The 16,585-nt window shown below is 37.9% G+C and overlaps 1 protein-coding gene across 1 annotated transcript in view; it reads left to right on the top strand.

Moving 5' to 3' along the window:
* Positions 1-858: 858 nt before the first annotated feature.
* REV3L (REV3-like, polymerase (DNA directed), zeta, catalytic subunit) overlaps positions 859-16,585 on the top strand; it is a 178,973-nt gene continuing 163,246 nt past the window's right edge. Inside the window, exon 1 of the mRNA XM_012642842.1 lies at positions 859-997. Coding sequence (XP_012498296.1) covers positions 859-997 — 139 coding nt within the window. The remainder of the gene's footprint in view (positions 998-16,585) is intronic.

Genomic DNA, 16,585 nt, shown 5'->3' with positions numbered 1-16,585 from the left:
CGGCGCCTTCCCTCCCTCCTCCCGCCGGCGAGTTTTCTTACCTTGTGAAAAACCATCTCCGCGCTGCCCCCGCCTCCTCCGCAGGATGTGAAATGGCGGTCGGCGAGGCAAGCGCGAGCACCTCTGCGCCGGCCAGTTCCGCGTAGCCGCCAAAACGGCCCTGAACACTGGAGCCCCCCTCCCGCAAGCCCCTCTGAGCCGATCCATGATATCGGTGCTCCGCCGCCCCCTCCGCTGCCCCTCACCCAGGTGGCCGTGCCCAGCGGCCGAGTCATCGATCCTTCGCGCGCCGCGCGGGCCCTGCTTTCCCCCAGCCTCCTCCCTCGCTGCGTGCCCAGGGGCGGGGGAGAAAACACCTCGGCCCCCGCCTGAGGTGTCCCGCCCGGGCGCCAGCCCGCTCTCTCCCTTTCCCGCCGTGTCCCTCCCCCCAACTACTCACAGCCCTCCCTTCGCCACAGACACACACACACACACCCCTCCCCTCCCCCAGTGGTTGCGTCCGTGACATCATCATCATGGCAACAAGAGCTGCAGCCTGGGACCGAGGAGCCCGTGTGATTCCCGGCGGCGGCGGCAGTGGCGGCAGCACCAGCACCGACGAAAGCGCGAGGGCTTCTCTCCTGCTGCCCTTCGCCGGGTGCTCCTGAGGAGGCGGCGGCAGTAGTGCCTACACCGCCCCGCCCGCCGCCGCTCCTCACGGAGTCTGTGTGTGAGGGGAGGGGGACGAGCCGAGGAGGGGAGGGGGCGCCGCCGCCGTGGGGCCGCCGCTGCGGAGGGAGCCGCCGCCGCCGCCGCTGCTACTGCTGCTGCCGCTGCCAGGTCGCCAGTGAAGGGGAGGCAGTGGCGGCGGCGGCGAACATGTTTTCAGTGAGGATAGTGACTGCCGACTACTACATGGCCAGCCCGCTGCAGGGGCTGGATATCTGCCAATCCCCCCTCACCCAGGCTCCTGTCAAGAAGGTGCCGGTGGTGCGAGTCTTCGGAGCAACCCCGGCAGGTAAGCGGGCGCGGGCGGGAGCGGGAGCCGGAGCCGGCGGGGCGCCCGGGCCGCCCTCCCCGCCGCGCACACGCGCGCACGCCGCCGGCGCCGGCCGTCTCCGTGGATCGCTGCCGCGTCTTCCCTCCCCTCCGCCCTCCTCGCCTTTCCTCTCGTGCGTGACAAGAGGCGCAAAAATGTGGGTCCGCGCGAGCGCCGCGCGCCCCCCTCTTGGGCGGGAGGCGGCGAGCGCCGAGTGTTTACACTGAGAGCGGTGGCTGAGAGCTGCAGCCGCACTCGGGTCGCGAGCAGGCGGAGCAAGCGCCGCGGGCACCGCTCTGCCCCGGCAGGGCGGGCCGCCGGGGGGCCGCGCCGTGTCCATCCATGGACGGGTTTGTAGGGCCCCGCTCTGCGGTCGGTCTGCTGGAACCCGGCACACCTCTTTCGTCTCCCAAGTGCCTTTTTCTGGAAGTGGCTTTAAGAGGAGAGGGGAAGCGTCAGCTCTGTTGTCAGTCCCTCTCCGTCGGCTGTTCTCACCCTCGCTCTCCTCTGCCCCTTCCGGAGATGCAGTGGGCTGAAGAGAGTGGCGCCTGGGGCCAGATAATCTTTCTCATGGAAGTGACCATGTGGCTCTGCTGTGAGTGCAGGTCGTGTGACTCCTTGGAGTTTAATGCCTTAGCGTCTGGGGACTGGGCAGCATCCTCAGGTGCAATGCTTTCAGGGAAGTGTGCGTCCATGCGTGCGTGTTTATGTTGCCCAACGTAAAACATCATACTTAATAGGGAGAATTTATTAGGAATCACAGGCAAACTCAGCAATACCCACATTTTAAAATGCCCCTAGGCTGGGTTGTAGGATTGTGTTTTAAATACAGGTATATTAAAAAAAACTATGTTGAAGAAGGGGTGGGGTGGAGAGAAAGCAGTGACAGAAGCTACGTTCTCGAAAACTCCTGGGGATTTACGATAATATAAATAAGATAGAGGCTAGATTGACACGACGTTTTAAAAAATTGTTTTGCTTTTCTACATGCTTTGAACTGCTTACATGAAATAATGGAGCTGCCTCCTAGAAAAGGATGCTCTTACCTCTAGCTATGTGTTGCCCTATGGGATTTTAGATAGCATTTCCCACTTGCTGCTCCTTACCCTCATAACCATTCATCTTACTACCACAGTCAGTTTCTGTGGACTACCAAGATAATAGCACTTTCCCAAACACAAGCACTATTCCAAGCAGTTATCTTTTAATGTGAATTCTCTTTGTTAAAAATGTCAGTGGCGTGAGCTTTGGTAGCGTATTCCTTTTTAAAATAGTGAAAAACATTTTGATGGTATGAACCTTGAAAGATAGGGAATTTGAGTGCTGTTCACAGTGTGTTTAAAGTGTAGAACTTGAAAGTTTGGAGGCTGGAAAAGAGGCAATAAAGTGTTCTGAAGGATAGGTTTTCTGCCCTTTTAAATATAGTGTTGCTGTCTTTGTTTCTAATTGGAATTTCAGTGTAATAATCTGTTTGTTTTCACTTCAGATGCTGAGGAAGGATAAGATAGTGAGTCGATATAGCTCTGTTCAGCCAGATTTCTGAATCATAAAGTGACATGCTAATAGGATATACTGTGGCATTTGTGTGTATTACAGCTTGTATGGTTTCAGTTACTTTCTACACCTAGTGTTTTCCTTCTCCACAGAAGTCATTAAATATGTAGTATCCCTGAGTGATATTCAGGCTCTGTTTTCTAGGAAGGTTGTTTGTGGAAATAAATGAATTTCACTATGAGCTAACAGCAATTTTACTATGTGAGATAATACCCCTTAAAGCAAAGAATATCATGTGATATACTTTTGTGTTTCTGAATATTTAAAAAAAGACACATTAACTATTTCACAATAAGAAATATTTATTTCTTCCCTCCTGGACATCTTACAATAGATTACCATCCCCTTCCTTAAAAAAAAACCCAAACGGGGTTTTTTCGGTATGCACCTTGAAATGTGTAGTGTAAGTGAATAAAAAAGTAAGACTTTTTTGTACATACATTGAAAGATGTAAAACTTGATATAGAGGACCTTAAACTTCAAATTGTTAAGGATTATCAAATTGAATTTGCTGTATAGTTCACAGTTTCAAACAAAAATTTTTTATTTTAATAGAAAAAATTTGAAGTCATTGGCATATGTTTAGAGTTTACAGCTTTCATAAATCAAGCTAGCATTTTTAGCATGTCAGAAATTCCCAATGAATTAGTATTAATTAAATGTAAACAAAAACTACAGAATTATCTGCTTTTGAGTTCTCTCCCCAAAGAAAACTAGTCCAGACCATCCAGAAAAATAAAACTTGAAAATTATTAATGTACAAGAGAGGCCAGTCTGGCTTAGTAAAAGTCTGAATGCTAGAATTTTGAATGAAGATGGATTTATTTGAAAGAACAAACTATATCTTTACTAATAAGTAAAATAAGTTAATGAAAATTTGTAATAAACCTATGGTACTTAAAGTACCATAAATATACTTATTTCACGTGTAGGAGTTAATTTTGGAAGTCCTTAATTCTTTACCTTGGTTTGGAGAAAAGATGTTTTTAAACTGAGTTTGCTTTCTAGTGAGATCTTGAAAAACAGCAACTGAACCCAGTTTTTCCTCAAACCAAGTTGCCATTTCAGGATTATAAATTCCGAGCTGATTGGCCTAATACATTTTTACTAGTTCAGTTTTTCTATTATTGTATGAAAGTATTTTTCTGCTTTAGAAAACAGTCCGGTTGACTTTTGATGTGTTTTGAGGACATATCTTGAGAAATTTAAGAAATAAAGTCTTTGGAGTTTAAAAAATGCACTTATCTTGATTTGGTGAAATTTAAAAAGGCATTAAAAAAGTGAAATATTCAAATTTGAATGGTAAATCCTGACTGTTTTAATTCCTTGCTGACTGAGGATATTGATTCTGAGAGAATTACTTAAATTTTCTTCATCTGAGTGATGGAATTATTTTTTCACAAAAAACAAAAACCTCTTCTGCTTTTAACTCGTTTTTAAAATGTCTTGAACATTGTTTTGATGTAACTGTGAATTGAGCAATTTCATTTGTAGGAGAAATGGTTAGTTTTTTCTTTCATAACAACATTTTGGTCACTTGTTTTAATGGAGGAAAGCAAGGTTATGAATAAAGTATAGGACAATGTTTTTTCACTTAGATTTGAGTATAGGTGTGACCAGTCAGAAAATTCACTTCAAATACAATCCTGAGGCTTCATGGTGAGGATCTGACTCAAGTGAACTTGGGAAGCTGTCCAGTTTCCACATCTCAAGTCTTGCTTAGTTGCTTGATGTAACTCACTTCACGCTGAGTTTAGGCAGCTCTTACAGTTTCCTCAGCACCAGGTTAAACAGAATTATCCTTTGAAAGAGCTTCCCTGCTGAGATGCAGAGTAGGAGTAAATAGAAGACTGTGAGATGTCCACCAAGCAAGTAATTAAACAAAGTAGGCCAGACTGACTATAGAGGGAGCTGCTTGTCTTTAAGATTACTGTAAGAAACTCTGCCATACTCCCCTCTTAAGTCTTCCTTCAGCTCAGTGAATATTTTGGTAGACTGTTACAGATGCTAACTGTTAAACATGAAATCAAGTCTTTCAACATAAATTCATAATTCTGAAATGCTATATAAGTATATATGGATGCTTATTCAAATTATAAATACATATTCCTATTTTTTATATTATAGAGTTAACTATAAGAAACTACCAGAATAACCTCACTTTTTTGAGGGGTAAATTAGTGAATTATTAAATAAATTTGAAATGAATATAATTTTGAAAACTATAGCATTTGTCAACAACTCAGTTTGTAAAAATTTCTCTAATAAAAGTCCAGTTCATAACCTGTTTTTTAGTAAACCATTTAACAATACTTTAAGATCACATAACACCTATTTGATTGTAATTATTAGAGATTTTCAGGAGCACCTTGGAGATTTATTGACTCTTCACAGACAAAATTGGTCACTTTATTTAGAAAGTATTTGAAGCCTGGAGTAGCAAATTTTATTAGCTTTTTGTATCATATTTGATTAAAATCATAATCAGTAAATTAGAGGCTTAAGTAGGAGCCCTCTTAAATCTGTGGGCACAGTGGACTCTGGTAAGATGTGATTCAGTTCATTCAGTGAACACTTAATGAGAACTGCTATGTATGTCAAGTTATTTTTTAAGTGCCTTCTTTAAGAACAACTTTATCCTCCAGAAGCTTACAGTGTAGTAGAGATGATAGGCATATAAACATAAGTCAAACAGAGTATGATTAGACTATAGAAATGTGTATAAGATATAGCAAGGACTTAGAGGAGGACACATTCAATGACCAGGCAGAAAGGGGAGTCAGGGAAGGCTTCATGAAGGAAGTATGGATTAAATCATTTTAAAGGAATTTTTAAAGAACTTGAAAATTCTGATAGAGGAACAGATACAAGGTAATGACAAATGATGAAAACTGCTCTCTGCAGGGCAGCTTGGCAGTGTATATCAGAGTCCTTGTAATGTTCTTTTTTGACCCAATAATTCTAGTTTTAGGGATTTTAATCTATGAACATAAATCTTTTGGTAAATCTAATTATCTTTTGAATCCATCTACTTCTTTTCATAATCCATTACCACCCTACTCTAAGGTACTAGCATTTTTGGACAGATTACTACACTAGCCTCCTAATCTTGGTTTATCCCAGTCCATTCTGTCCCCTTCGAATCTGTTTTCCACATAGTAATCAGAGGGATCTTTTCAAAATGCAAACCTGATTACATTACCCTACTACTTGATATGCTTCAGTAGTTTTCTGTTGCATTTAGAATATGAACAAAACTCCATATCTTATGTGGTGGCATCTACCTATCTTACAAGGTCTTGGCATAGTCTGGCCCCTACCTTTCTGTCCAATCATGGCTTGAGCCATGTTCTTCTTGCCTTGCTCTTTGTGTTCCAGCCATATTGGCCTTATTTCAGTCCCTTATTCTTGCCATGCTCCCTCCCACGATGAGGGTTTGTACCTGCTATTCCCTCTGCCTGGAATGTTTTTCCTTTTCTGTCACCTAAATTCCAATTTATCTTTCCTTTAGGGAAGCCTTCCCTATCATAGACTCTCAAAGCACCATGAACTCTCCTTCATAGCACTTGATATAGTTGTAATTTTATGTATGTTGGAGATTAATGTCTGTTTTTTCCCAATAGATTGTAACCTCCAGAAATGCTGGTAATGTGTTTCTTTTTGCTGACCATTATAAAGTTAATGCTTACCACAATTTTTGAAACTCAGGCATTTGTTGTAAGAGTTAATCAATAGATAATAGTCATCACAGAGAACAACCCCAAATGTCCAACAGTTGGGAAATGGTTGCATAAATTGGGCATATTCATATAGTGGGATATTATGTGTTTAAAATCATGTTTTAGAGTAATATATAACATGGGAAAATGTCAGTACATTATGTGAAAAAATCAATATACAAAATAGTCACTTATTAAAAATGCAAAAAAACACCAAAGTGTAAGAGGAAAAAGGTTGATTATCTTTGGAAGATATGTTTTTTATTTTTAGATTTTCTACAGAGAACTATAAAAATATTGCTTTTATAATTTGAAAAAAAACTGTCCATGTATAAAATTAAGAAAAAACTGGTTTTCTAGATATGGTTCAGAAATGTAATAAAAAAGACATGAGATTTATAATGGGCTCCAAAATAAATATCAACCAAAATGCGTGATTGCATGATGATAGTATTGAACTTGATTATATAAATTCCATTTAGGAACTGCAAGACGATTCTTATATTAAAGCAAGCCAGTAATTTCTGGTTTTGTTATACCCATTTGTATGTCAAGTGATTTTAATTTTAAAATGTTTTGAAAAGTAGCATGGTTTTGGCACATAAAGCAGTGAAACAGAATAAAGGCCCGAAATTAACTCAAATATATATGAAAACTTAATATAGATTGAGCATTCCTCATATAAAAATTCAAAATCTGAAGTGCTCCAGAATCGAAAACTTTTTGAGCACTGACATGACACTGCAAGTGAAAATTTCACACCTGACCTCAGTTTGATGGATTTCAGTCAAAACAGTCAAAACATTGTTTCATGCACAAAATTATTAAAAATTCTGTAAAATTACCTTCATGCTATGTGTATAAGGGGTATATGAAACATAAATTAATTTCGTGTTTAGACTTGGGTCTCATCCCCAAGATATCTCATTCTGTATATGCATATATTCCAGAATCCAAAAAAATCTGAAATCTGAAACATTTGTGGTCCCAAGAGTTTTGAATGAGGGATATTCAATCTGTCTGTGAAAGTGGCCACCTTCACCTATCAGTAGGGAAAAGAAAAATTATTTGATAAAAAGCGTTGGGATAGCCAGTTAGTTATCTGGAAAACTAAACAATTGGCTTCCAGAGGAGTCAAAGATTTAAATGTAAAACAAAAAACATGGTATAATTATTTTTTATATAATCCAGGAATGGTGAAGGCCTTTCACAATATGAAACAGAACTGAAGTTAGATTGCTGAGTTTTATGATATAAAAGGAAAATTCTGTATGGGGAAAAAACCACAAAAGAGAAGCAGACTACTAAAACTTATTTGTGCACTTCACAAAGGACTAATTTTTTCTTAATATGCAAAGAGCTCCTAGAAAATAATCCAATAACAAATGAGCAAAGAGAATTCATATGAAAAGATGTACAATTTTATTTGTAATAAAGATATAAATTAAAGCTACAGCATACTATTTATCACCTATCAAGTTAGCAAAGATTGGTTGCATAGTATAACTTAGGCAGAGTGAGAAGAAGGGGAAATGGGCAACCTCATACATTGCTGGTGGGAATATAAAGTGTTCGTGTTCTGTGGAAAGCAATTTGGAAATCGTTTTCAGAATTACGAATGTACATATATTTTGCTCTAGCAATTCCATTCTAGAATTTTATTCTCTAGATTTTTGCATATGTGTCAAAAATATGTGAGTGTATTTGCAGCAGCATTATTTGTCATTGCAAAAGATTGGAAACAGCATAAACATACATCAATTAAGTAAATTATGGTATGTCTATTCAGTGGAATACTAGACAGCCTTTAAAAATAATGAGGCAATACTATGTGTACTGCTATGGTGCCGTGTCTAAGATATGAGAGAAATAAAAACCAACCCCAAGATGTAAGACTCCATGTGTAGTATGCTCCCATTTGTTTGGTTTAAATATATATATGTAGATAGCTATAGAATGTAATGTGTATGTACAGTTATGTCTAGAAGGATACAGGAGAGTTTGGTGACAGTGATTGCCTCCAGTCAGTAGGATTGGTTACATACAAGACAAAAGTGGGTTAACTTTTTTTGGGATATACTGTTTGGTAATTTTTTAATATTTTTTTTGCCATGTGCATGTAATATTCAGAGTTAATATTTTTAAGTTATGTTTACAGGAATTGGTAAGGAAGAAAAAATTAAAAAGCCATAATAATTGTTGTAAACAGATATTTACTGCAATATGTGTTTAATTTTAGGTTTTGTTAGAGGTCTTCTAATTCAGAGCTTTCAGTTGATGTTACATGGCTCACTGGAGAATAGCCATATAGCCACAGTAGTGGAATGGGGACTGAAGAAAGGGTTTGGGGTTCCTGTAAACAGCAGGATGAGTGACAACCAGCAGTTACTGCTCCTTTTGATACTTTAAGTGCATTAAAGGAGGTGCTTTACTACTTAGAATCTACTTCAGCAACTAACCACAGTGTGCAACTGCCTCTTGTGGGAAAGGGATCATGGAGCTGCTGTTGGAGTTTGCATTCAGGATGCCACCCAGTGCAAGGTGCAGCCCACTGACCATGAGAGGACAGGGAAACAGGGAGGGTGCCCCTGGGGGGACCCAACTCTAGGCCTGAATCTCTGTGTACACCTGTATTGAATCCTGCTTGCCGAGTGTGTTTGATGTGCCATTTTAGCTTGCTGCAAAGTGACTGCTTGATAGTGCACGTGTGTTCTTCAAAAATAAAGCTACCATTGTCATTTTGAAATACTGTTCTTGATGTGAAAAAGTTTGGATTGGAAATTCATTCATATTATGAATTTCAGCATTGCATATGTCAAAGAGTATCTCTATAAATTTAAATTTTTCTTCTATAATTATATGAAGAAAATGTGGTAATTTTCTTTTCACCAGGCACCATGTAGATGCCTCCAAATGCCCTCCTTTTGTCCAGTGTGCTGAACAAATTTATTTATGATGTGGAAAAGGTTGGAAAGCAGCATTCTAGTCAAATCTACTCATTTTATATAAAGAAAACTGAAATTTAGTTAGGCAGGCTCAGGGATTTGTCCATCATCCTATAGTTGGTTGGTATGGGGCTGGATTTGAAAATTGAGGATCTTGACAGTCAGCTCTCACTGCCTCACACTGACCCCTCAAACCTGATGGAATATTGGAGGAAGGCATTGATGATAATTGAAAGATGAAAATACAGAACCTGGGAGGAATTATTAAAAGAACTGCACATAAATAGCTTAGACATCTTTGAGGGCCTGCTATGTCTAATGCTATTTAGAATCTTTTTGTAGAATGTAATAAATTATGGTAGGATTTTTGTGATGATTTTAGGTATATCCTTTAAGAAAAGGATAATAAGTAAAAGTTATGCTATAGCAATTTAGGAATATAGGAATTTAGGACAGATATAAACAAAAATTGATACTAAAATTATATGTATATAGTTTCCCCCAAAAAGGGGGGAGGGAATGTATGAGGCCTTTCTGGTCTCTAGTGTTATAATTAAATTTTCTCTTGCTTTTGGTTGGATTAAAATTTACTCAATTAAAAATAATCTAAGTGAACAATGATTCAGGTTTAAGTAGGTTTCAGAGGATGTTGCCATTGGCCCTAGATATTTCAAAGAAATACTTAGAAACTTATAAAGTGAGAAATGGACTGTGGTATGAGGTATATTACTTTGGTACCTGGTTACCATTTTAACATCATACTGGTACTAAAAGAAGAAATGATAGAATGTAAGGAACAGTGGATTTTGGATAAAATTGTTTTAACTTGTAATTTCCATGTAAATAGAGATAAGGCAGGAGTGGGTGTCCTAGGTAATTAAAAAGAACTCCACTGTCCAAACATGATATGGATGCATTTTGGAGACCAAAACAAATTATAAGTGAAATTAAGACCCTTGTAATGATAGTCTGTTTAACCTTTTGGTGTTTTTTGTTTTTTTTGTCATTCCTTTTAAGCTTTTCAAATGACCTATATTTTTTCCAGTTCTCTGTAGTTTTTTTGGTATTTCTTTCTCAATGAAAAATATTTTGTTGCTTAATTAGTAGTATTGGTAAACTGGACTGTTTTCTGCGGCAGAAATTGAATATATGCCTAGCAAAGTAAATTCTGAGAAAAATGGGTAGTAATTGTCAATGGAAAATTCAGATACCCCCCCCCCACCTTTTTGGCCAATTTAATTTTCTATTTAGATGACAGTTTTTCAGAAATACTAAGAATTTGAGGTCTATTTACTTGGGGACAGTTACTTAATTTTCTTTGGGTTTAGAAAGCATTTACTATGTTAAACTATTCAAATAATAAAAGAAAGTGTGTTACCTCAGAAATGCCTTGTGTAATATATAACAGTTCACAAGTTTTCCGTTTTCTTCTATTTATTACAGTTACCAAGGAAATAAAACAAAAATTAAAAGAAATACCTTATTTTGCATATATATTTACACTTAAAAGTAATTTATATATTAAATTAGATTTTGTTTGAGATGGTGAAATGAAAGACTTTGTAAATAAGAATACATGTTGATATGTGAAGAATGTAAAGTTAAAACATGTTGGCATACTCCCAGTTTCTCAGAACAAGAAAATGACTAATCTAAATTTCATTTCAGAATAAAAACCAAGACAAGCCACATAAAAGCAACCTAAAAATTAAACTGTCATCATATTATTTGTTTTAAAACTATGGAATAATATATCTGAGGAAGATTTCTCTCAAAATTGTTTTTCTCAATTTCAAGTAAGTAATTTATTTTGGTTAATATATTGGGGGTGAGGGGTGGTGGGGGTCAGCCTTGGTATTGAAGTTGGTAAATCCTGCTCATCCTTAAAGTAACAACTCAAATATCAACTTCTTTAAAGCCTCTGTGACTCCTTTGCCCACTCCCAAAAGATTATCTCCTTGGTTTTCTAAGTCCTATCCCCCTTCCATATTCATGGTAAAAGACTTCTTACACTGAGTATTGTGTTCATCTTGTAAGAATAGTCACCTGGCACTACCCTGGTATGTGCTCCCTCCGCCATACCCCTCAACCCCACTGCTTTCTGCTGCTGAGAGACCCCAAACAAGTTATTTTACTTTTATGAGCCTTAATTTCCTCCTCTGTAAAATGAGTTTTAATAATTTCAACCACACAGGATTATTATGATTGAATAAGATAACCAGCAAATGTCTAGCATGTAACATAAATGTTACTTTCTTTACCCTTCTATCTCCAGAATCCTGCCACATTATGTACTCAGATGTACTAAGCACTCTTTAAAATGTATGAATTGAATTAAAATGAAAAATGGAATTTTTGTTGCATTTATTTATTCCTCACAGGACAAACTAAAACACCTGCACGTTGTGGTGTAAGGCTTTTTACAGTTGGTCAGTGACTCGTATGTCTGTAGGCTAGGCGATTGCCTGTTTAAAATGCTTTTTAAAAATTTGGCTGTTTTATTTTTTATAAGTACCCCATCCAGGCCAGATTTTTTTTTTTTAGCTGTTGATGTGTGCATATATAGACAGAGAAGCATCCATGCCTGGTCTTGCCTTGAAAAATGGGCAATGTTAAGCCATTGATCAAGGAGTAACATCAGTTTTCCAATGCTGTAGATTAGGTTAAGTACATTTCTTCTGAAAAGAGCATTATTTTCCAAAGCCTTATTTTCAGTAGTGCCTTCTTTTTTAAAAATGACGATAGAACATGTTGAAAGTATGTGTACCAGATGTCACAATAAAAGTGACATGTCAATAGGATTTATTACTCTCTTCTTGTTTTTGCATTTTATGAATTTGTAACACACAAAAATTGAGCCCTTTGGTTTTTAAACCTACTTAAGATTGTGGGATGTGACCAAATGATTTATTATTGCCCAGAGCTTCAACTCTCTTCACCATATATTTTCTACATTCATTCCCAGATTTTTTGCTTTTTAATAGCATTGTCTATTAATTTTTTAATGAAATCATTAGAATGGTATCCAAATTAATTATGTCTCACACCTTAGTTGATAATGTTTAGTGTTTTGAAAATAGAAGCTATGTTAGTTAAAAGACCTTAATTTTATATCATTCTACTAACAGAGGTGGTAGACTATTTATTAAGGACTTACGTGCTGTATTCTAAGTGATTTAATCTTTACAAGAGCTCTATAATATAGGTACTGTTACCCCCATTTTACAGTTGAGGAAATGAGGCATGTAGAGGTTAATTAACTTTTGCCTAAAGTTATACGTGATATTTACCTCATAGCATGTGAAGATAAAATGAAAAAACATCTGTTAGGCCATTACCTGCCTAAATAGAAGAAACAGAGAAGTAAAATCTGAGATGAATGTCTCCTAACACTTCCAGCATTTGGTAATAGCCATTATTGAGACGTGACAGTGACCATGAATATATTCTTATTCACAACTTTTTTGTGATAGTATACCCTGATACTCTGTATTGACCCATTTTTTTCTGAGCAATATTAATGTCTCCTCCCAAATTCATGTTCCCATTTGGATGGAATTATTTTGTGTATATGTGTTTATGAGGTGATCATAGGACTTTAATATTAATCTGATATAAAATATTTTTGCAAGTTTAGTATAATTAAACTAGTATTATGTGAATATATTCTCATTATGAAATTTAAAAAACAGAACAGGTAAAGGAAAAATTTTCTTTGATCACCAGTCATGTTTTCCTCCCGCTTCTATCAGCTTTTGCTGTGTAACAAACCTCCCTAAAACTTAGGGCTGTAAAACAATAGCCATTGCTAGCATACAATTCTTAGCTGGGCTCAATTAAGCAATTCTGCTGCTGCTTTTGTCTGGGCTTGCTCATGTGGCTGGAGTCAGTGAATGGATCAGCTGGGAGCTGGTTGGTCTACGATAGCTTTACTCTTATGTCTGGAAATTGGTGCTTGTTATTGGCTGGGGTGATGGTGGGCCATGTGTCTCCAATAGGCTAGCTATGGCTCTTTCACCTGGAGGCAGTAGTAGGGTTTACAGGAGCAACTAGTAAAGGCAAGCTCCATGTATTTTCTGTTGTCCCATTGGCCAAAGCAAATCACATGACCAAGTCGGTCTGGGAGGGGTTTCCTTAAGGGCATGTGGAATATAACCTAAGCACATCCTCCTGTATAGTACCTTAAATCATCTCTAGATTACTTAAAATACTTAATACAATGTAAATGCTATATAGATAGTTGTGATACTGTATTTAGGGAATAATAACAAGGGGAGAATCTATACATGTTCAATACAGATGCAACTATCCATTTTTTTGCCGTTACTGCAAGAATCTCTTATATAACTGCTGCTGACCAATTAATTTTTCAAGAAGCATTTACCAGTGCGACATTGCCCCTTTTTTGAGTAAGTAGTATTTATGTAAGCAACTTACTCATCTATTCAGATAAATTTAGTTAATCCCTTGTTTTTGTTTTTATTCCATTCTCATCATCCTTCAGCATCATTCCTGATCCCATTCACTCAACACATATTTACTGAGCCCCCACAAAGTGCACAGTAAGGTATCATGAGGTGAGTAGCAGATGAGGCAAGACCACTGTGTTAATCATCCAAGTTTCTTGAAGTTGCTTGTCTGCTTCGTTATATGAACAGAATTCTGTAAAAGCAGAAAATTATAAAACTTTTTTGAAAATGACCAGCAGCCCACATCAGGCTGAATATGCCTTATGTGCTGTATTTTTTAAACATCTTACGAGAATTTCTTCAAATGAGAAAAACTGTAATGCAGAGGTTGTTTTGATCTGTACTCCCACCAGCAATATGAGATTTTTTCATGTCCTCACCAAGATTATGTTCTCAAATATTTTTATCATTGCCAGTCTAACAGATAAAAATGTAGATCTCAGTATAGTTTTAATTAAAATTTTTTTATTATGAGATTGTTTTTCCATATGCTTGAGAGGCATTTATAGTATTTGTACTATTTGTTTATCTTTTACCCATTTTCCTGTTGAGAATCTTGGTCTTTTGCTTATTGATTCCAAGGAGCTCTTCATATATTAGGAAAATTAGTCTCTATCTGTGAATTGAGTTCCAAATATTTTCCCCAGTTTGTTCTTACGGTAAATACTTTTCATTTAAGTAGTGTTTTTTCATTTTGTAAAGAAATTTTAACTCTTTTTTTTTTTGAGACAGAGTCTCACTGTGTTGCCCGGACTAGAGTGCCGTGGCATCATCCTAGCTCACAGCAACCTCCAACTCCTGGGCTCAAGCGATCCTTCTGCCTCAGCCTCCCGAGTAGCTGGGACTACAGGCATGCGCCACCATGCCCAGCTAATTTTTTCTATATATTTTTAATTGTCCAATTAATTTCTTTCTATTTTTAGTAGAGACGGGGTCTCGCTCTTGCTCAGGCTGGTTTCGAACTCCTGAGCTCAAACAATCCGCCCGCCTCGGCCTCCCAGAGAGCTAGGATTACAGGCGTTAGCCACCGCGCCTGGCCAGAAATTTTAACTCTTAAATGAGGCTTTTCAATCACATTTATATAAAGTTAGTTTTAAATATTAGGCAAAGGAGAGGAAGGAAAAGATCTTGGTATTATCACATCTTATTGAGAGAACTTACCTTTGAAAAGTCTGACTTAGAAGGAAAAATTTCAAAAGGATCCTATCTCTGATTTATTTTTCCTCTTGTAGGTTTGGTTTTATCATGAGATCACTCCTTTTGACAGATCAGTTCAAGTAGGATCATCCTTTGGAGGGCTGTTTTTAGATGATGAGATTGTATAGCATAGGTAGAAAATACTTTGTGTCACTTGGAATAAATTGTTAACAACGTTACTTTGAGTTTTACCTATTTGTGTGTGTGCGTGTGATGTGTACAAAACATACATATGTAGTGATTGTGGTTCAAGCCATGCTTTACTGTGTGAAGTAATCCCTCAGTATCTGTGGGGATTCGTTGCAGGACCCCCTGAGGATACCAGCATCCACAGATGCTCAAAGTCCCTTATGCAAAATGGTATTTGCATATAACCTAAGCACATCCTCCTATATAGTACCTTAAATCATCTCCAGATTATTTATAATACCTAATATAATGTAAATGCTATGTAAATAGTTGTGAATACTGTATTATTTAGGGAATAATAAGAAGGAAAATCTGTACATGTTCAGTATAGAAGCAACTATCCATACTTTTTTTGAATATTTTTGATCCACAGTTTGTTGAATCCACAGATACAGAACCCATGGATATGGAGGACTGGCTGTATAGTCCTTTATCTATTCTGGCACAAGGATATGTTAGGGTGGCTAGATTAGGGTAGCCAATGGACCACATAAAAGAAAGACAAACAGAAAGTAGCCTTTTTTGAGAAAGCAGCAGTGCTACCTACTACCCAAATAATATCCTAGGTTTTTTTTATGAAGTTGTGGGGGAGCTATGAAGAGGTGGCAGAGGCATCCGTGAACCTCCTATGCAGCATCTGACATGAAATACTTTTTTAACCTTGACTTCTGTATAAAAAGGGATTAGAAAACTGCAAAGCTGGACAGATTAGCATATTTTGAGTAATTTAGTATACTTTTAAACATTTTTAAAGTTGCCAAACCTTTTCTTTCTTTTCTTTTTTTTTTTCATTCGTTTGAGATAGTCTTGCTCCAGCGCTCCAGCTAGAGTGTGCAGTGATGTCATCATAGTTCACTGCAACCTCAGACTTCTGGGTTCTGGCAATCCTCCTGCCTCAGCCTCCTGAGTGGCTGGGACTAGGTATGTGCCACCATGCCTGGCTAATTTTTCTATTTTTTTTGTAGAGATGGGTCTCACTTTTGCTCAGGCTGGTCTCAAACTCCTGACCTCAAGTGATCTTCCCATCTAGGCCTCCCAGAGTGCTAGGATTACAGGTGTGAGCCACCACACCCAGCCCCTTTCTTTATGTGTCATTTTACAACAGCATCAAAAAACCCCGAATAGGAATCCTGAAGTGATTTCTTGTGGAGCATGGTAGAAAGCCAGTTTTTGCCATGTTTTTTACACAGTTTTTCAAAGTTACTGAGGTATTCTCTAGGGTCTGTTTCATCATTAATGTCTTTACAAATATTTCACTGAAATTAAAAAAAAGTTTCCCATTTGTTGATACCAAATTGTTGATATACTATTATTTTGTTGATTAATCCTTTTTAAAAATTTTTAACATTTCTGAGGTTGTAATATATCTCACAATGAGTACATTTAATGCAGTAATTTTCCCTCCTGAAAAGCTGATATTAAACTGATAGGACATCTTATAATAGACGACTTCTTAAAGAAAATACGACATTTAAAAATTCTTCTATATACTTA

The sequence above is a fragment of the Propithecus coquereli genome, unplaced genomic scaffold, assembly GCF_000956105.1.
Source record: "Propithecus coquereli isolate 6110/MARCELLA unplaced genomic scaffold, Pcoq_1.0 Scaffold189, whole genome shotgun sequence".
Taxonomy (NCBI): Eukaryota; Metazoa; Chordata; class Mammalia; order Primates; family Indriidae; genus Propithecus; species Propithecus coquereli.
This window is presented reverse-complemented; position numbering and strand designations above follow the sequence as displayed.